At 36.0% G+C, this 21,904-nt stretch overlaps 1 protein-coding gene across 3 annotated transcripts; it reads left to right on the top strand.

Moving 5' to 3' along the window:
• Positions 1-1,426: 1,426 nt before the first annotated feature.
• Positions 1,427-20,451, top strand: LOC107821802 (LEAF RUST 10 DISEASE-RESISTANCE LOCUS RECEPTOR-LIKE PROTEIN KINASE-like 1.4). Of its 3 annotated transcripts, none has more exons than XM_016648260.2 (4): positions 1,427-2,310; positions 18,750-18,785; positions 18,872-19,225; positions 19,305-20,451. In XM_016648260.2, exons 1-4 carry the CDS (start codon positions 1,491-1,493, stop codon positions 20,189-20,191), a joined length of 2,097 nt encoding a protein of 698 aa, XP_016503746.1. In that variant the 5' UTR covers positions 1,427-1,490; the 3' UTR covers positions 20,192-20,451. The 3 variants fall into 3 exon arrangements, with proteins under 3 accessions (XP_016503746.1, XP_016503747.1, XP_075091395.1); XM_016648261.2 differs by lacking the exon at positions 1,427-2,310 and adding an exon at positions 6,179-7,076; XM_075235294.1 differs by lacking the exon at positions 1,427-2,310 and adding an exon at positions 14,399-15,624.
• Positions 20,452-21,904: the final 1,453 nt, after the last annotated feature.

The following is a 21,904-nucleotide window of genomic DNA, read 5'->3' as shown; positions in this document are numbered from 1 at the left end:
CAAAAAAACATTCAACAAATATGAAAGTTCACCCCAAAAGTCATTATATAATATTTAATAGTAGTTTAAACTAAGCAAGATTATTTGGGTATATATAATATTTTGCTAAGGGTATTTTTAATATGAAGAAAATTCAAAACTGCTTATGCTTATGCTTATGCTTCTACTTCAGGGGATAAGCTATTTTTTTTCCGTTTCTCAAAAATTACTTATGTTTCTATCCAAAAGTACTTTTTCTCCACTAAAAACTTGTCTAAACACCTAAGTTAAGAAAAAAGTACTTTTTTGAACTCCAATATTATTCCTTAAGTTCCGACTACACATTTCAAATTACTTATGGTATTTTTATTTAAATTTTATTTTCGGAATAAAAAAGTGGCTATTTTCCAGTTAAATTTCAAATAGTAGCTAAACTCTAATTAGGATGGGTAAAAAATGGCTATTTTCCAATTTCTTCCAAAATACAAGGAAGAGGCCAGAAAAGGAATTGGGTTTCTAATCTTTGCTGATTCAACAAGCCAGGCCCATACAAGCTCAGGTTAGCACATTAGGCCCATATAAGCCCAGGTGCTATTGGATTGGAAATCCTTATTCGCGCCGCTCTTTGTACAATGACAACCAAATATTGACAAGATGAATGACGGTTACCAGCCACCTTTGTTCCAACGTATTATAAGTCAAATTAATAGATCACTCAAAAACAAATAACAGGTAAACATATATTAAACATGAGTTTGTAATTTGAAAAAAACGTGAACAGCCGTAAATACAAGTGTACTTTGTTTTCTTTTTTCCAGTGAAGATATACTATGCTCCCATTAGAACTTTTATACGTACTTTTACAAATTAGACAGAACGTAAAGTTTTATATAAAACTAGAAATATCACATCATTGTATGAGAGCGTGACATCTTTAGGAATTAATCATAGGTCCCATCTTATTACACATATAACGTGTTGTAGTTAAATTCCATTCTACATCACCCATACTACTAATTATCACATAACACATGCAATTATTAGTTCTTTAAGTTAGAAGTTGTTGCAATGAGATTTAGGATAAGTCGATCATATTTTCTGAAATAATTTAACATATATAAATTGACAATGTAAATTTTTTTGCACTATCAAGTCACCTAGAAGGTAAATACAAGTACAATTCATAATGAGTGAAATTAGTATGTAACCTACAAAATAGGGAATTTAATATGTTACAATAGATAAAAATATTTAAATCCTTTCTTTAAGAGTTTAATTTCTACACACTCAAAGTATTAAAAAAATTATACAATATTAGATAATTAAGATAAAAGATAACTAATTTAAAACTATTTTAAGAAGTCAAGGGAGTGCTCTAATTCTTGTTTATGTCCATCATCAATATCTTACTTATAAATTCGGCGCCCAGCATTTATTTGTTCTTTCTATACGCCTACTGCATTACTAGCTAATAACTACTCGGTGCAACGATTTGTCTTTGGGCGTTCGACATGGAAGGCCTTCTCTCCTTTCAATTTCTAGCTTACACTCTACTTTTATTCTTAATTCATCTTCCTCCTCTTTCTTCTCTAGAAAACCAGTGGTTTGGCAGCTGTGGCAAGTCTTTCAACTGTGGAAACTTAACAGGGATTACTTACCCTTTCTGGGGAAATGACCGACGAAAGGAATGTGGTTATCCTGGATTCGAGCTTCAATGTGACGATCAAGGTAGCACCATACTACAAATTTCAAACGTAAATTACTTGGTTCTCGATATTAAAATGGACGCCCAAATTATAACAGTTACTAGAAAAGATCTAGCAGAAGGGATTTGTCAATTTAACACGACTATGGATTCCAATATATTTGAGTATGCTTTGAGCTTAGTGAATGTCACGGTTAATTACGTGTGTCCACCTTGGGCCGGAAATACTGGAATTGCACCTTCGGCTGGGTTTAATTGTGCGATAAACGGAATGAGTTATAAGAATGATTTGGACGGAGTTGGGACATGTCATGCTAGTATAGTTATACCAGCTCGTAAGGAGTATTCGTCAGGAGGAACAATTGGAAATTTGGGGGATTTGAAGCAGTTGCTGAAACAGGGGTTTGATTTGAGATGGAAAGTGGATACCAGTCCTTGTAAGGAATGTGAAAAGTTTGGGGGAAGTTGTGGATTTGATGCTGATGCGAAACAGTTCACTTGTTTGTGCCCTAATCATCAATCTTCTTCTTCTTCTTCGTCAAACGCTTGCACCAGTGGAATTCCTGCAGCTGGTGCAGGTTCCCCTGGAACTGGAAAAAGTAGTCCGCTTTCATTTACACCGTCGGGTAAGTTTGCCTATGCCTTCTTAAGCTCTGCATTTCCCTACCATTAATTTTGAATTTTAATCATCTTAAAGATAATTCTATCTAACTTTCTGTAATAACTGAAACTAGTTACACTTATATAGGTTATACTGCTGAGATGGTAAAAATTTTGCATTGTCAAAAGTTAAATTCTTAAGTTCTATACAATGATTAAGTGCAACTGAGAGTTTTATTGCAGACATGAAGATAGTTTCGTATCCAATGCTTGGGACCAAATTCCACTTGAATTTGGCATTTGTCTGAAATTCTTTTAGCGTGATTAGTAACTAGCTAGAAAAGGAAGTAGAGGAAAAATACCTCAAAGATATTTGAGCCAGTGCACAGCACCAAAAGTTTATTTGTATAGTATAAAATTTTAACCCTGCAACTTCTAGTCTTATTTTTCAACTTTAATTGTGTGAATACATGGTGTTTTGTACATGGGCTGTCTTGCCTAATAAAAAGCAAAAATAATATATTTCAAATGTGAGAGTCAAATCACTTAATTATATATATATATATATAATTGTAGTTAAACAAAAGAATTATCTAATTAATTCTCTTAAAGAGCAATAGTGTAATATTAAATGAAGTCGAGAGAGTATTATATTCTTAGATTTTCATAGTAGAAGCCAAAAGGATTTCATTCTACTAATTTGTGCTTCTCTACGTTTCCAGTTTCTCGATTTGAGAAGAGTGCGGATTTTCTCCTACTAATTAATTCCCAAGTTTCTTGCTGAAGTCTTATAGTTCCATTTAAAGATTTATTATGGTTGGGGAGTTGAGCGTTGGGAGAGAGGTGGCGGCTGGTAATGTAACGTCAGTATTTGGCATGTCACTGAACAAAGAGCGGTGCGTAGATAAGGATTTCCAACCCAATTTACACAATATTTTGTCTTCTTAAAGTTGAATTGTCCTGAAAAAATGGCATCAGGTAAAACACAGGAATTGACAATTTTTTAGCTTTATATTAGGTTTGGCAAGATAGCCCCAAACAATTAGCATTATATAGTCAAATCCTATAAAAACTATTCTCTTATATATTCTCTCTCAAATAATTGGCCCCAAACCGTCTGCTTCCCCCCTCTTTGCCGCTCACATCTCTTCTTGTTCACTGCTTCCCTCCCCCTTTCTCTCCTTGTATTTCTTCTTCTATCTCTTCTCTTTCGCTCTCATAGTTTAGCAAAAATTCTTGCAAATTATGCAAAAAATCAGTGGGATGAAAAGGTAAGATTGATCTCACATCAGAGAAAATCAGAAGCAAAAACTAAGAGAGAAAAAATACATTTCAAACTTTTTTTTTTTTGGTTGGATTGAACGAGTGGATGTGATTGAAATTGGTTAAAAATACCTAAACGAGGCTATATACAAAATTTTAGCAAGATTAGAAGTGATTTAAACTGGTTTCAGGTAAAAATATCAGACCTAAAAATCTAATTGCGACATGTGTATATCACGTTGTATATCGTGTACATCAGTATATATCACACATAGGTTTTTAAGAACATATGTGTATATCACTTTGTATATCGTGTATACAGCATAATTTGTTATGGATGCCCGTGTATATGACATTTTATATCGTATATATAACACAAATATTTATGGATATACACAGATACATATGATATACATGAGATATCATTGATGTACATAGAGATATACACAGGATACAATAGGGGATACACATGTGGAGTCGTCTTGAACTTGAATTTTCAATCTGAATTGTGTTATACAAAGAAGAAAAATAAAATTTTAATATACTTTTTTGATATACACATTATTATTATGTTATACATTGTGATATACAAATAATATAATTATTATTGTGTTATATATATTTGGATATACAGATAAAAAAACTAAAAAAATAATCAAAAAATATTTGGGAGTTTTTACGGATAGTAATGAAGGAAATGAAACCTAATTTCTAGGATGATGGTTGCTACGAGAGAAGAGAGAGAGGGTTTTAAATATTTTTTGCTATTCTTAAGGAAAATAATTTTGATGAGGCTTATTTTTAGGATGGTGGTTGAACCATTAGAAGAGAGAGAATAATTGTATGCTACCATATGCCAAATCTTAAAACATTGGCTTTTTTATGCCAATTGTTGGACCTAATTGTCATGTCATGCCAAATTTCGCTACTATTCATTCACAGTGCCAAAATGGACTTGTTAATGTAACCCCCAGTCAATTTCTTCCAATTTCATACTAATGTTATCACTTGGGCTTCTATGGGCCTGGATTGTTGAACGTTGCACCTATTGACAGTGAAGATTAGAAGCCCCGCTCCTTCCCCCCCCCCCCCCCCCGTTCTTTTCCTTTTACTAGTTGGAGCGTGGAGGCAGGGCATCCAATACTCGGGGCACATCGTCGAATACTAGTTGAATATTAATAGTTCGACGATGCAAGTATATATTACAACAATACACAGTGTCGGTAATATAATGAATTGTATTTTAAGCATGTGAGTTTAACTTTAACACTAAATGGAGTTTGGGACACTTTACGGGCATGTTCATGGCAAAATTGAACTTCTATGAGGCACTTTGAAATTTCTTTATAGTACTTCCCTTTTGATTCTTCTTTAAAAGAATCAACTAGGGTCTCCCTACTTTCAGTAATTTGGGAGAAAAGGAACCTATCATTTGTTGGGTAATTTTGTGTCTTCAAGTGTATTAGATTGGTCCATATTCGTCATGAGTAAATACTTTTCGTCCTAATGTCTGATATTTGTTATGTCGACTGTGGGAAAGACTTGTCTGCTAGATGATATACATTCTAAATAATTTGAAAAATTATAGTAGTATTTATCTTATTTAGTAAGTCATATATTAATCACTATCCAAATTAGATTACATATTTCTCCCTTGTATAAATCTTTACCTTATCCTTGATTTTATATTTATTTCCTAGAGATAATCTATATTGTGCAAGGTTCCATATCTATAACCAGGGTCCTCCTTGCACTTGTCAAAAGCACTTCATTTGATGCATTATATTTTTGAGTTGATTTGGTCTGTCACTTCTCCTATCTATCTCTGTTCTTTTCTCTCCGTTCTTCCCCCTCCATTTCAGGCTACATTGGCAGGTGCATCTTCATTCTAAGGAAGTATCTCAATGAATAAGCCCACTTTTCGGTCTGGTTTTTTTTCTTTTTTCAATTGACAAAGGTACTACAATCATACATCTCTATAATATCATCCTTATATAACAACACTTCACTATATAAATTAAGTTTTTTCCGAAACCAATTTTCAATTTGGAACAAACGAGGCTGTTATAGAGAGGTTTGACCGTAATATATTTCGGACAAATAGACCTCACTAAATAATCTTGTACACCAGTCATCCATGAACTAGGAAGCGGTCTAAGTCTTATAAGTGCCACCAACCGGGTTGTTCATAAGCAAATTATAGTAAATGTGGTTGTTGAATAGTCCATGACATACTTGTCCTAATTAGATAGAAACGCTTAACAAACCTCACATCGTTTTCTTATGTCCAAGTAATTTCCAATTGACTTCTCTCTGGAGTAGATTTCCTAATCCCAAATAAAATAAATATATACTTAAAAAAAAAATGAGACAAAGGAAACAGGTAAGATGATATCTTTTTTTCCTTTATCCAATTCAAAAATCAATAACAATAGGTAGGTTTTTCTTTTCTTTAAGAGAGTAACTTAGTTTCCTCCACAGTTTAGTTTCACTCTTTAGTTTCAGTCAATGTGATACCGTGACTCCCGTAATTTTTTTTGCCAAGACTTCCATTATTAAAAAAGTATAGTAGTCATCAAGTGAAGTCATTTTTATCACCCAATTTCCTCTGTATATCATCTTCTTCATGCTTTAATTTCACCTACTTTTCTACTTACCATAGACTTCTTTAATAAACCATTACCCTTCTTCCTTTAGCCACATCCATTTTCTCATTTCCTCCACATGAATTCCCAAAGCTTTTACTTGTTATCTTTGCTCACTCTGTTTTCCTCCCTTATACTAATTCATGTACCTCGAGGTTCAAGTAATCCCGATGAATTTTACCAGACTTGTGGGAATACATATAGCTGTGGCGATATTATGGGATTAAGTTATCCTTTTCGCAATATGAATGATCCTCCCTACTGTGGCTATCCTGGTTTAGAACTCAACTGCAATCAGGATAGCAGCACCACTATGATCATCAACAAAATCAAGTATCGAATTTTGGACGTACGTCCCACAACCCAAACAATAAGGATTGTGAGGGAGGATATCATGGAATCAACCTGTCCTGTTTATTTAGTTAACACCACTCTGGATTACTCCCTCTTTGATTATGCCACTAGCTACACAAACTTGACCTTCCTATACAACTGCCCTGTTTCGTCCAACTTTGCGGAAATGGATCATATCGCTTGTCGAAATAGCAAATATGACAATGTTTTTGTATGGCCGGGGGCTCAAGGCCCCGGGAAATGTAATGCTAGTGTCACAGTTCCAGTACTCCAGATGACTGATGCTACTGTAGGGTCCATGAATTCAACAAGTTTGGCACAAGTTCTACAACAAGGGTTTGATATAAGATGGAAAATGGATAGTAAAACCTGCAGTGAGTGTACTGACACAAAGGGGAGATGTGGGTACAATGCTTTTATGAAGCAAACAATTTGCTTTTGTCCTAATCCTCCGTACGAATCTGCTTCTTGTTCAGTTGCTGCTTTTGGAGTCTCACCACCTTTACCAATATCTAGACCATCCCCTGCAGGTACATATTCTTGTTTTCCTAAGAACTATTTCCGCCTCGATTTGCCTTCTTAATCTTGACTTAGTCGATGGATTTGGTTCGTTTAGTCAATGAGGTTTTATTTTTCTTGTGCCTAATTGACTAATTAGCTAAAAAATTAATTAGTTTGAGCTAACTCGAGGAACACGACAACAGGGACAACTATTACTCCGATGTAGATACATATATTTATATTATATATACAACGATAGTTTAAATTTCACGCTTTCAGTCTAGTTTAATCACTCATAGATAACTTATTTGCCTTTTGAATTATCAATCAATGCTTAATATATAAAGCTATACTGATTGGGTATAAATAATTTGATAGTATGAAAGTACTTTACGCCGGCAATGTGTAAAAATTAAACATCCCAACTTAGATATTGCACTGTTATAAATTTTAGTTGTCCAAAATCTTTTAGTTAATTTGTTCATCCCTGAAATCGTGTATCACTTACACTACTGTGTAAGTCTAGTCTTACCATTCGATAGCTGTCATTATAGTTGGTATTAGGTATGCCTTCACCAACCAACCTTTGATCATAAAGTCTATTGTTGACATAATGAGCTTTTCTTCTTTTCCTATCAAAGTTTAAAATATCGTGATAGTTGCATAGCCAATTTCACATGGATGATGTAGTTGATATCTCAGTATCAAGACTCAGTAAAACAAAAAAACCACTTAGCATGCGTCTTCATTAACAAATTTTGCAAGACACATGATATTCGGCAGTAACGTCATGGTTAAATTAGTACATTAGGTTTTGGGGGGGGGGGGCGGCGGCTGAGTGTTGTCCAATTTCTGTTTTAATTTCTAGCAGGAGTGTGTATTGAGTTTCCCACATCGGTTGTGGATGGGGACTTAGTTATGATCTTGGGCAATCCTTACCCCACAAGCTAGTTTTTGAGATTGAGTTAGGCGCGAGTTTCATTTCTTATCGGTATGTAGATATCAAAGACATCAAATGCTCTTGAATAGTATATGTTAGGATCGGGAAATCGGGTAGTGCGAAATTTAACCAAACAACGTTATAATGACAATAACAAAGACAGTGCAAGAATAGCGGTAATTAAAGAAGATACGGAAAACACAAATTTAACGTGATTCGTTCAAGGTGACCTACGTCTACAAGCGGAGAGGAGCAATTTTACTATACCAACAAGAGTACAAAAGAGAGTACAAAATTAGAATAAATACTCTAATTAGTCCCAAATACCCCAAGAGAATAACCTCACAAGATCACTCCAAAGAAAGGGTTCACACAAGTGTTTACCAACACTCACTCTCTTACAAAATACTCTATAATAAAATAAAGGAGGAGAAAGAAAAACAATAGTGAAAAGCTCTTGAATTGGTGTGTTCTCAAATGAGGAGAAACTCCTCTATTTATAGCAAGAAATTCTTGGCCTAATAGTGGATATTATGTCATGGCAAATGTCATGAAAACTTGATCCACAAATTGTGTTATAGTGGATATTATATCATGGCAAATGTCATGAAAACTAGGTTCACAAATTGTGTTATAGTGGATATTATGTCATGAAAATTTGGCCTTCACTTGAAAATAAGCCAAATTAATGGTCATAATACAAATCTCTACCTTGGCCTAATTTTGGCTTATATATAGTAAATTTGCTCCACCTTCTCCGCAAAAATCCCAATGGGCAAAATCATTCTTCATAAATGCCAATCAAGTTCAGGCAAAGCTTGAACTTGGACACTGGAAGAGATTTTGTAAACATGTCAGCACGATTGTCTCTAGTGCTGATCTTCTGAATATAGACTTTTCCTTCAACAATAGTTTCTCGGATGAAATGATACTTTATATCAATGTACTTCATCCTCTCATGATACATTTGATCTATAGTCAAGTGAATGATATAGAAAATGGTAATACCACCTTGGTGTGAACTGAGTTTCGCAAATAGACCCTTCAACCATAAAGCTTCTTTGATCGCCTCGGTCACTGCCATATATTCTGCTTCGGTAGTAGATAAAGCTACTACATGTTGTAATGTAGCTTTCCAACTAATAGCGCAACCACCAATGCAAAATACATAGCATGTCAATGATCTTCTTTTGTCAAGATCACATGCATAATCTAAGTCTACAAAACCAACCAAAGTGTTAGTATTTATCCCAAACTCCAAACATGTGTTTGAAGTACCTCGCAAGTATTTGAGAATCCATTTCACAGCATGCCAATGTGCTTTACCAGGGCAAGCCATATACTGGTTTATCACGCTCACTGCTTGTGAAATGTCTGGACGTGTACAAACCATTGCATACATAATACTGCCGACTGTACTGAAATAAGGAACCTATGCCATGTACCTCTCTTCTTCCTCTGACTGCAGGGACTGAGCAGCTGATAGCTAAAAATGAGCAGCAAGAGGGGTACTAACTGGTTTAACATCTTTCATGCCAAAACTCTCCAAGACTTTCTCCAAGTACTTCTTATGCGTCAGAAATAGCCTGTTGGCTTTTCAATCTCTTTTAATCTCCATGCCAAGGATTTTCTTAGCTGCTCCCAAATCTTCCATCTCAAATTCACTTTTCAGCTGACTTTTCAAATTGTGAATTTCTGTTAAATCCTTAGTAGCAATGAACATGTCATCAACATATAATAATAGGTACACAAATAAACCATCATTTAACTTCCGGAAGTAAACACAACTATCATACATGCTCCCATGACCCAACATAAAGGAAACAAACCTTTTATACCATTGTCTTGGAGACTGCTTTAATCCGTACAAGGATTTTTTCAATTTACAAGCAAACATGATCTTTTTTCCCTTCAATTTCAAATCCTTCAGGTTGATGCATGTATATATGTTCCTCAAGTTCGCCATGTAAGAAAGTTGTCTTAAAATCAAGTTGTTCTAATTCCAAATTATACATGGCAACGAAGGCAAGCAAGACACAAATAGAGCTATGTTTAGTAACAGGTGAGAAAATATCATTAAAATCAACTCCTTGTACCTGACTATAGCCCTTTGCAACTAATCATGAGTTATACCTCGCATCTTTAACCCCTGGAATGCCATCCTTTTTCTTGAAGACCCATTTGCAACCAACAATTCCTTTTCCTGATGGCGGCTTCACAAGAGACCAAGTACCATTCTTGTGGAGAGACTCAATTTCTTCATTCATTGCAATCAGCACTTGGCTGAGTCAGCACTAGAAACTGCTTCTAAATATTTTGATGGTTCTTCAATTTCTTCAGTTTCCTGTGCAACTGAAAAAGCAAATATAACATAATCTCCAAACCTTAATGGTTGTTTACCTTCTCTTCGTGGTCTATATTTGGCAATATAATACTCCACTTCTTCTGGTTCAACTTCAGGAGTCTCATCTTTAGGAATTTCAGCTTCTGGCTCAACTTCAAGAGTTTCAACTATATTTTGCTCCAAAGTTGATGAGCTTGGCTTAGAAGGAATGCCAATCTCAACCTCCACCTGCTTCTATGTACTCTTTCCTTTATTTGTATTACAAGAACTAAAAGACTATTTTCTAGAATGTAAAAGGATTCATCAAAGGTTATATCTCTGCTAATTATAAATTTTGGTGTCATGGGATCAGGATACCATAGTCGGTATCCTTTTACCCCATATGCATACCCAAGGAAAATGAACTTTTTAGCCCCTGGCTCTAATTTTCCATCATTTACATGCATGTATGCATGACAACCAAATATCTTTAAATCAGAATAATTAGCAGGAGTACCTGACCACATTTCCTCTGGAGTCTTAAAGTTCAAAGGTGCAGAAGGAGCTCAGTTGACAATATAACAGGTTGTAGAGATAGCTTCTGCCCAAAAGGTGTTTGTCAACCTAACATTTGAAATCATGCAATGAGCCATTTTCGAAAAAGTTCTATTCATCCTTTATGCCACACCATTTTGCTGAGGTGTCATTCTTACAGTATGATGCCGATCAATTCCTTCATTCTTGCAAAATTCGTTGAATTTATCATTACAAATTTTCAAGCCATTATCTGTTCTAAGCCGCTTAATCTGTTTTCCTGTTTGCTTCTCAATCAAAACTTTCCATTGTTTGAAATTTAAGAAAATATCACTTTTATTTTTCAGAAAATAAACCTAAACTTTCCTTGAATAATCATCAATGAAAGTTAACATATACCTGGCACCACCTTTCGATGGGGTACATGAAGGACCTCAAAGATCTGAATGAATGTAATCCAAAGTACCTTTTGTTCTATGAATCGCTGGAGATTTGAAGCCGATTCTTTTCTGCTTCCCGAATACACAATGTTCACAGGACTCCATATTTCTGGTACTTTGGCCACATAATAGACCTCTTTTGCTGAGAATGGAAAGACCTTTTTTCACTCATATGCCGCAATCGTATATGCCAGAATTTGGTGATGTCAGAATCTGATTTATCTGATATTGAAACTGCAGCAGCACCTGTAACACTAGATCCCAATAGAGTATACAATGTACCAGATCTGCGTGCTTTCATGATCACAAGAGTATCATGAGAAACTTCCAGAACTCTCTTTCACCTGTGTACTTGCACCCAAGAGATTCTAGAGTGCCCAAAGAGATGAGATTTTTCTTCAAGTCAGGAACATGTCTAACATCGGTGAGAGCACCATCGTGCATTTTGATTCGGACTGTACCTTTTCCAATAACTTTGCAAGCATCATTGTTGCCCATCAAGACAACTCCAGCTCCAATAGATTCATATATGGTAAATAAATTCCGATTGGGACAGATATGGTAAGAACAATCCGAATCTAAAATTCACTCATTATTAGATTTGAAACTATTATTAGTTGTTAAAAAAATAGTTCTCTTAGTCTCATTAGCAACTACACTTGCTTCGGCAGTGTCAGTATTTTTGTGCTCATTTTTCTTCTGTATGCTTTTGTTTGTTTTTCAATTTAAAGCATTGAGAAATAATATGACATTTCTTATGACAATTTTGCACATGACATTTTGTATCTGGATTTTGACCTTGATTTAGGTCTCTCACAACTTGAATCTTTCTTATTGGATCTACCTCTTATGAATAAGTCTCCCCCTTGGTTCCCATTAGTTTTCCCAATAATATCTCTATCTATTTGTTCTTTTGATTTCAAAATAGATTTGATATCTTTATAAGAGATATTATCCTTTCCATAAAATATAGTATCTATTATATGCTTAAACGACTGGGGGTATGGAAACAAGCAATAACAGAGCTTGATCCTCATCTTTGATTTCATCATCTATGTTACTTAAATCCATAAGAAGAGAATCAAAAGTATCAAGATGTGCAAGTATAGAGGTATCTTCAGCCATACGAAAAATATAGAGTTTTTGCTTTAGGTAAAGCCTGTTTTCTACTGTTCTTTTCATATATAGGGTTTTCAGCTTTTCCCATATGCCTTTGGGTGAGCTTTCTGCTGCAACTTCACGCAAAACCTCATTTGAGAGATTTAAAATAATACTTGCTTTTTCCTTTTTGTCTATGACGGCAAACTACTCGTCCGTCATTTTGTCCTGCTTCTTCTCCTTTCCTTGTAGTTTGCACTTCTATCAAATTTCTCAACATAAGACTTTGTTAGAGTCGTTTTGGCTATTTAAACTAACCTGGTTAGATCTCGTTCTGATACCAATTTGTTAGGATCGAAAAACCGGATAGTGCGAAATTTAGCTAAACAACGTTATAATGACAATAACAAAGACAATGCAAGTTGATAATAACGGCAATTAAAGAAGATAAAAAAGACACAAATTTAACGTGGTTCGTTCAAGATGACTTACGTCCACAAGCGGAGAGAAGTGATTTTACAATACCAACAAGAGTACAAAAGAGAATACAAAATGAGAGTAAATACTCTAATTAGTCCCAAATACCCCAAGAGAATAACCTCACAAGATCACTCCAAAAAATGGTTCACACAAGTGTTTCCTAACATTCACTTTCTTACAAAATACTCTATAATGAAATAAAGGGGGAGAAAGAACAACAAGAGTGAAAAGCTCTTGAATTGGTGTGTTCTCGAATGAGGAGAAGCTCCTCTATTTATAGCAAGAAATCTTTGGCTTAATAGTGGATATTATGTCATGACAAATGTCATGAAAAATTGATCCACGAATTATGTTATAGTGAATATTATATGTCATGGCAAATAAAAATTTAAACCCCACTTGAAAATAAGCCAAATTAATGGTCATATTACAGTAAACCAACTTATCTCCCACGGTATATTTGTTTCCATACTACAACAGATTTATTGGTCCTACTATCTTCTGGTTTTGGAGGCATTTGTCCATTTTTACTATGATCAATATTCTGCCACCAATTCTCATCTTTTATGCCCAAACCAATTGGTGGACAACTATCCGTCAAATACCCTCTTTTCATAATAGGATCTAGTTTTGATGTTACTTTCACCCAAACATGGTTAGGCAATTTTGATACAAGGTTAACTTCTAGAAGAATCCAAGCTATGTAAACGTTAGGATCATCCAATAAAATGGAACGTCCAATAGGTGTGATGATAGATTTTATTGCTGAAATATAAAGCCAATAGCTATGTATTGTAAGCCTGGCAAATAGTCTTATCGGACCGAGAGTGGAGAAGAGTCATTCTTCGAAATGTAGTACTCTCCTGTGTATCTGAAATTACGCATCCACATCTTACAAACTGTCCAAAACCTCTGAAAAACATTCGGTTGAATTTTGTTTGATATATGGAACAGGATATGCACAGTATCCAATCTCCCAACCGAAATATTTCCTCTAAAATTGTGCTTCAACTTAACCCTTAGTTTAAGAACATCCTCTCCTTATCCCTTTGAATACTTTTCACCAAAATCCGTCGGCACATAATTTTGAGTTATTCACTTAAAGTTTTCTCAGAAATCGTAGTACAGGTAAAGATTTATGGCATGTACCTGAACTCTGGATATTGTACTGATAACGTGACGGCACTGGTTTCTACTGATAGACCTGCCTCTGCAGAAGTTTGGAGGAAATGTTCCCGTTGAATTTCTGGTATTTATAGTTGAATATGACTGATACGAAGAAAATAGCAGAACTGTGAGGAGCAATCGTGGAATGATCTTATAGTCCCTCAGGTTGTTCCAGTCTTGACGCGTTAGAAGCTTCCACAGAACACACTATTTAGCCAACTTTCTGGTAGTTTATGCGTCTTTGGCGTGTAGTGTCTTTAAATTTATGACCACTCTAGTCTTAGCTAGATGGTTTCTTTCAAAGTACTAATCAATTCATACTGACCAAGTATAAATATTTGACTCTTATCATAAATAAATTTCATGAGTCACGGTAGTAGTTGGATATAAAATTATTTTTCCATCTTGAAAAAATAATTTTATTAGTACACAATTTTTTTTGGCAAGTAGACCAAGTCTGCTACCCCTAAATTCCAATAGAAGCTTCTATATCTCGTTTGACAATATACGCGAAATTGGTATCATCCGTTTGTCAAATATTTTTCTACAGGTTGCTATATGTTGACCAAAGAATAACAAAATAAAGCACCCCATCTTTTTCTTTGTATTTTACATCTCATCTTCCTAATTGAATTTGGTGTTCTTCCAAACCGTTGTATCTTCCTCCTCTGTCCCTTAGTTACACATCTCCTCCCCACCTCCTCTATCTCTTTTCTAGACGAGAAGATCGTAGAACTGGGTAAAGCTTTTGTACACTATTTCTAGTTGGTAACTCTCTTTCTAGATGCTAATTCCTTTAATCAGACAGAAAATGCATCAACAACTCCATCCATACTTTTTGCTCTTCAGTTCCTTAATCTTTATCTTGATCAAAACACCGGTTTCTTTCTGTCAAGATGACGAGCGATTCAGCAAGTGTAGTGAGCCAATTCTCTGTGGTGACATCGAAATAAATTACCCTTTCTGGGGAGGTGGTAGACCAGATTACTGTGGTCATCCAAGTTTCGAGATCAACTGCGAGAGTAACATCCCGAATATTGCTATTGAATCAACGTCATATAAAGTGGTAGGGATCGATACTCCTACTCGAATACTAACCTTGGCTAGAGATGATTTACTGAGCAATATTTGTTTGAACAACCCTGAGAACGCCTCCTTGGATTTAAACATTTTCAGCTATGTTTCCAGTGACCAGAATATTACTCTGTATTATGGCTGCACCTTCTCTGGTCCGCAAATACCTACTCGGCGTCCGAATATGTTCAGTTGCCCTAGCAATATATTTGGTATATACACTATGATTGGCGTATCCTTCGACTTCTCTATAGTGAGATGCGAGAAAGAAATAATAACTAGGATCAATCAAACGAGTGCTGTGGCATTAGCCAGCGCTACAGCAACTGTTGAAGTTCTGAAATCAGCCATTTCTGGCGGGTTTTCAGTTAATTGGATGGCAAATATCGATTCGCCATGCGAGCAGTGCGGCAGGTCAGGTGGAAGATGTGGATCCAACCCAGATTCCGCAGCCTTTGCTTGCCATTGTGCCACTGGTACTCATGCTTTCAACTGCACCGACGCACAAAATCAAGATGGCGGTAATCTTTTCATAACTATTTCCACATGTTTTTACTAGAAATTATGGATTAATTTGAGCGTTAAGGTCATATGGCGTTGATACATAGGTAAGTTCGTCCGTTCATTTCCAATTAGCTTTGTTAATTATGGAAGAACCAAAGAAAATGGAAAACTGCAGACCAAATATCTGCTGTATGCCTGTATGGTCATGTATGTTTTTTTACATATTGTTCGGAACCGTTCTAATTAAATTTATATAGGTGATAATTTAATTTAGGTAACTTAATTTTATATTTTAAAGCTTTCCTGTTGCCATGTTTGTTTTCGAGAAAATGATGAGTATTGAAGTTCCAAGTATTTTATTTATAGAGATGTTGAGCATTGACCAGTGTCAGTCCATGAAATTGAATATGATGTTATAATCTCGAGCTTGATATATGCATCCTGTTCATGTCTAGTCTACGTCCAAAATATTAAAAAAATGAGAAAAGAATTTTAATTTATGACAAAGAGTACAACAATTCTCTAACTACCCTAAAAGAAAATAAGTGCATGCTTCGTTGAACCAATGGATACAGAAATCCCGTTCTTTATTTGTAGTGCTTACTATTCTTTTTGTTAGTTTTATTTTTATTTCAAACTTGGTTGGCGTTAGAATGAAATGACAGAAAGACAATTTTGTTAAAAAAGAGATGACATTCACATTTCACCATTAGACTATTATTACCTAACTTATAATTTAATAAGACACCAGTAATAGGGCACATAAGTAGCCAAGCGAAGGTGAACCAAACGACTTTTCAAGTGTGATAATACTATCTTTCATCCTTCTAAATATATGGCGGTATTCCACATACTTCTCTATCAATATCTATATGAAATAACTCTATTCACTCATGTTTACATAGAGAGAGAAAAATTATTTAATGTAATTTTTTTATTTCTGTTGGAATTTTCATTTTAGTTTTATACAATACTTAATTATTACTCCCTCCGTTTCAATTTAGATGATGTAGTTTGACTTGGTACGAAGTTTAAGAAAAGAAAATAAGACTTTTGAAACTTGTGGTCTTAAAAGCTTAAGGGGTCAAAGTTTTGTAGGACTATGACATTTGTGTGGTTAGAAAAGTTTTTCATTAAGAATAAAATATATAAAATGAAGAGTTTAAATTTAAATTATTTTTAAATTTAAAAATATGTTATTTATTTTGGAACAAACTAAAAAATAAAATATTTCACCTAATTTGAACGGAAGAAATACTTATTACATACTAATTTGATCTTGGATTATATGGAAGTCTACTATTTAGATCTTGGATTCTAGGGTACGTTAGATGTTTCCAAACATTTTTATTTTTTAATCTTATATATAGTTCTGTGCATGGCGGCGACAGTCACATAGTTATAAGACAGAAAAAGCTAGCGTTTTACAATGGAGTACTATTCAACGTTCAATCAACCCTTTGTCTCTATGTCAAGATATATTCTCAACATTTCCAGACACCCTTTCACTACTTACTCACTCTGTCTCTTTGCATATTCCAAATGCCTCTCTCATACACCAATGGCGCCACAACTATTCTCTTCTTCGCCACCACCTTTATTTTCACGACATCCTTCTCTTTCTCTGATCATAACATCTTCTTCCCCAACTGTGTGCGGCTTCTCTTTCTCTGATGATAGCGTCTTCTTCCCCAACCGTGGCCGTACTTTCTCCTGCAGCTCCATTCGTAATATCACCTACCCGTTCACTGGCGGTGACCGTCCTGACTACTGTGGTCTCCCTGATTTCAAACTCCGATGTATGGACAATCACACCGAGTTCACTCACCATTCACTTACCAACAGAGTTCTTTCTACTAACCAGTCTTCAAGAACCATGACTATTGCTAGGCTAGACCTGTGGAACAATATTGCCCTTCTCAATTCACCAATACTACTCTCAACTCTACGTCCGACCATAACGAAGACGAAGAACTCTCCTTGAGCTACGGCTGCAATGTTGCAGTATTTGTTTTTAAGCCCCAGAATTTGTTCAGCTGTAGCGTAACTGGTTTGAATTTCACCGGCGCCTTCCATTTACTGGGTCCAATTCCAAGTGACCCTTCTCTGAAAGTCATAACGTGTGAAACTATTATTACTATTCCGTTGTTTAGAGCCGTAGGTAAAAGGCTATATAGCAATCAGACTACTCTAGGGGAAGCATTAATGCAGGCATTTAGCGTGAAATATGATGTCCCGTAAGATGAACTGTGTTATGGGTGCACGAGGCTAGGTGGAAATTGAGGATTTAATGTGGGGCTGGCCCAGCCAATTTGTATTTGTGAAGAAATCCCTTGTACTTTGCCTTTAGAACATGAAAGTTCCTTCGAAGGTACCTGGAACTTTATTCTCTGATATTAATACACTAATTAGGAGTATTAAACGTTATAGTTTGGAATGTTGGACTGAATGGATTTAGGTTTACAGTTGTCAGTGTGAGAATGTAATTACTGATGCTCTCTCTAACAACTTAAGTTCTTGGATGAGATGGTTAGGCATTTCAATATTTACTTTCTCACATTATTTGTCAACTAGACTGTTGAGCTTCTTCCTATGTTTTTTCCTTTTCTCTGGAAAGCAAAATTTCAGTCTGATTGTCGATCGTTCAAGTTGATGGATCCTAAGTTCATGGTTTATAACATTGTTTGTTCTAGTTCTACATAATTGCATTGCCAGGTTTATAGGTAGTCTATCCATGTTTACAGGAGTCTTTCTATTCTCATCCTATTGCATATTTGGCATGATCCGTAGATACTAGAGGCGTTTGATTCAATGGATACACCTAATAAAACACAACACTACTCAATTACTTCCTAACACAAAAGTGAACTTGGAACAAAGTGTAAGACAAAGTGATTTACTAAATTCTCTTGATTGGTTTTTATATTTCCATGGTATGTTTGTTTCGGGTATCCCTGGGTATTCTTCTGACAGTGTGCTTATTCCTTATAGTTTGTGCTTTTCAGATCTGACCATACCTCCATTTTATCTCACCACAGTTTTGTTATTTTCTCCTAATTCGAACCAGGTTTACTTTATGTACCTCAGCATCTATATATATCGTGTTTATCACTTAATTGACAACATTATGATTGTTTTGCAGAAAGTCGAAAGAAAAATCAGACGCCACTTGCAATAGGTATTGTCTTTAGTTCTAATTTTATAGTACAACTGACATGGTCAAATGCCTTGAGAAGATTTTAAACTCTCTTCTTTTGATTGCAGGCCTTGGTGTAGGTGGTGCTGTACTTGCTGGCATTGGCATTGGATGGCTAATCTTTTTCTGCAGACAAAAGAGAAAGCGGATTGCAGCACAGGCTTCACCTGTCCAAGCCGAAAAGAAAGACCTTCCAGTTTTAAGTTCAAGCAATGGCCTGACTACTTCTTCTCCTAATTCTTCAACCACTTTCACTAGAAGCATTCCCTCTTATCCCTCTTCCACATCTGAAGCTGATTATGGGAGGGGAAGCTCCTACTTTGGGGCTCATGTCTTCAGTTTCGCTGAACTTGAAGAAGCCACGGATAATTTTGATCAATCTAAAGAACTTGGGGATGGTGGTTTTGGCGTCGTGTACTATGGTATGTACTGCAAACTCCTGATTACATACTATTATTTGGTAAGAGAGTCTCCTAATAGTTCTAATTAATTGTTAATCAGGCAAGCTCCGTGATGGTCGTGTGGTAGCAGTCAAGCGCTTGTATGAGAACAATTTCAAGCGTGTAGAGCAGTTCATGAATGAAGTTGAGATTTTAACTAAGCTCCGCCACCAGCACCTCGTGACATTATACGGGTGCACATCAAAGCGAAGCCGAGATTTACTGCTTGTTTATGAGTACATCTCAAACGGGACAGTGGCAGATCATCTGCATGGAAATCGGGCCAAATCTGGTTTACTCTCTTGGCCTGTCCGAATGAACATAGCCATTGAGACTGCTGATGCTCTGGCTTATCTGCACTCCTCAGTTATAATACACCGTGATGTCAAAACCAACAACATTCTATTAGACAATGATTTCCATGTGAAAGTTGCTGATTTTGGGCTATCAAGATTGTTCCCAGATAATGTCACACATGTCTCTACTGCTCCACAGGGTACACCAGGCTACGTTGATCCTGAGTACTACCAATGTTACCAGCTCACTGAAAAGAGTGATGTTTATAGTTTTGGTGTGGTCTTGATAGAGCTGATCTCATCATTGCAAGCTGTGGATACCAACAGGCACCGCCACGATAGTAATTTGGCTAATATGGCTGTCAACAAGATCCAAACTCATTCAGTACATGAATTAGTTGATCCAAGTCTCGGATTCACGACAAACAGCTCTGTGAGGAGGATGACTACATTAGTCGCTGAGTTAGCTTTCCGATGTCTGCAACAGGAGAGAGATATGAGACCTTCAATGCGAGAAGTGCTGGAGACTTTGAGAGGCATCCAGAATGGGGAGTCGAATGCACACAAGGCTGAGGTACTCGACATTGTGGTAGATGATGTTGGGCTCCTAAAGGGCTCGGGCTCCCCTTCCTCACCACATTCCAGTGGATGAAATATCATTTCAGGTTGGTCGATTTCGTTGCCTAGATGAAGAAGCAACTACTATTTTGATACTAGTGATTAGTAACATGGTTCCGTTAGAATCTCCCGTCTTTTATGGACACTTCGTTCCTAATTTTTGCTTAGATGTAGTTATCTTGGTATACTACGATATGGTCTCTAGGAGATTATCTACTGCTGTTCGCATAAGGAATGTAAATATTGAATGGAGCTGCCAACATTCTAGTATATATGTGCTGTAATTTTTATGTATCTCTGCTCTTTGTTCATTTTTGCTGAGGACATGAAAGCCACAAATAGGAAAAACGGAGCGCTATAAATCCCCTTATCCCCCACCACACCCTATTTGGTGTATTGGTGAGCATATTTATAAGGTCGAAAAACAATAATGCAGCAAAAAGGTACTGCAGCACAACAAATTCTGAGCCTATATTTAGCCTGGAGTGCTACATTGATCTTATAGAGCAACATGTTCTGATATTAAATTGTAAAGAAAAAAAGGAACAGAACATTAATTCGTGAGAACATCCTAGTTTCACTACTAAAAATCCGCTTAAACCGTCCGAATAAACCGACCAATTTCGGTCGGTAATGGCCAATAACCGTTCAAAACCCGATCAATTAGGTGTGGTCGGTAATGGTCGGTAGAGCATACCAACCAAAGTCGGTCGGAATTTACCGACCAACTTCGGCCGACAACTATAAACGACCATCTGACAATTTAATTGACTAACCGACCAATATTGGTCGGAATATTATTTTAATAATTTAATATTACCGACCAACATTGGTCGGTGTACTAAATTTAATTATTTTGGTTACAAAATTTAATCAAATAATATTTTAATTACCGACCAACGTTGGTCGGTAATCTGGACATGACCACCAACTTACTGACCACAGTTGGTCGCTAAAGTTGAATTTCTAGGATTTAATGTGCATTAACCAACCAACATTGGTTGGTATTTTGCAATTTTATTTTTTAGTTACCGACCGAGGTCAGTTGGTTTTCTGGGAATAATTTTCGCAGAAAGTACATGTTTTGGTATCTACACCACCTACCAAATAAAAACATATATTTCAACATATCAATAACCCCCAATTCACATCAAACAACCCATAATTCACCACAAACAACCCCTAATTCACCACAAATTCAACCACACCCATATCCAACCAAACGTCCAATTAATACTTTAAAACTAACAATTCAATCAAACATCAAAATCCAAAACCAATCAAAAATTAAGTAATTACACCAAGTTCTAAATTGTTCATTCTAATTCAAACTAGTTCTATTAGTCTAGTTCAAAGTATATCAAAGTATTGGTCAAGGGGTGTTTTGTACAACATCACCACTATCTAATGAACTTATATTTATAAGACGGTAAGAACGGTCTTGTGGAGGACGGGAAGAACGATTACGTGGAGGACGGGCAGAACGATCACGGTGAGGACGGGAGGAATGATCACGTGGAGATCGAGCCTCTAGCGATGACTCACGAGACCGGGGCAACAAAAAAGCTCCACTAGAAAGGAGCGTTCTGATTTGAGCTTGCATACCAAGGAATTGAGCATCTCTAAGCCTTTCCCTTTACTTGGCCACTATTGGCTCGGATGTAAGCCTTGTCACTGTCTCCTGCATTGCTGAGAGGCTCTCCATATTAAGTGCTTCGCCCTGTGAGGAAGTCCCTATTCCTTGCAT

The sequence above is a fragment of the Nicotiana tabacum genome, chromosome 17, assembly GCF_000715075.1.
Source record: "Nicotiana tabacum cultivar K326 chromosome 17, ASM71507v2, whole genome shotgun sequence".
NCBI classification, from domain to species: Eukaryota; Viridiplantae; Streptophyta; class Magnoliopsida; order Solanales; family Solanaceae; genus Nicotiana; species Nicotiana tabacum.
Note: the sequence above shows the minus strand (reverse complement) of the source record. Positions and strands in the feature narration are given on the sequence as shown.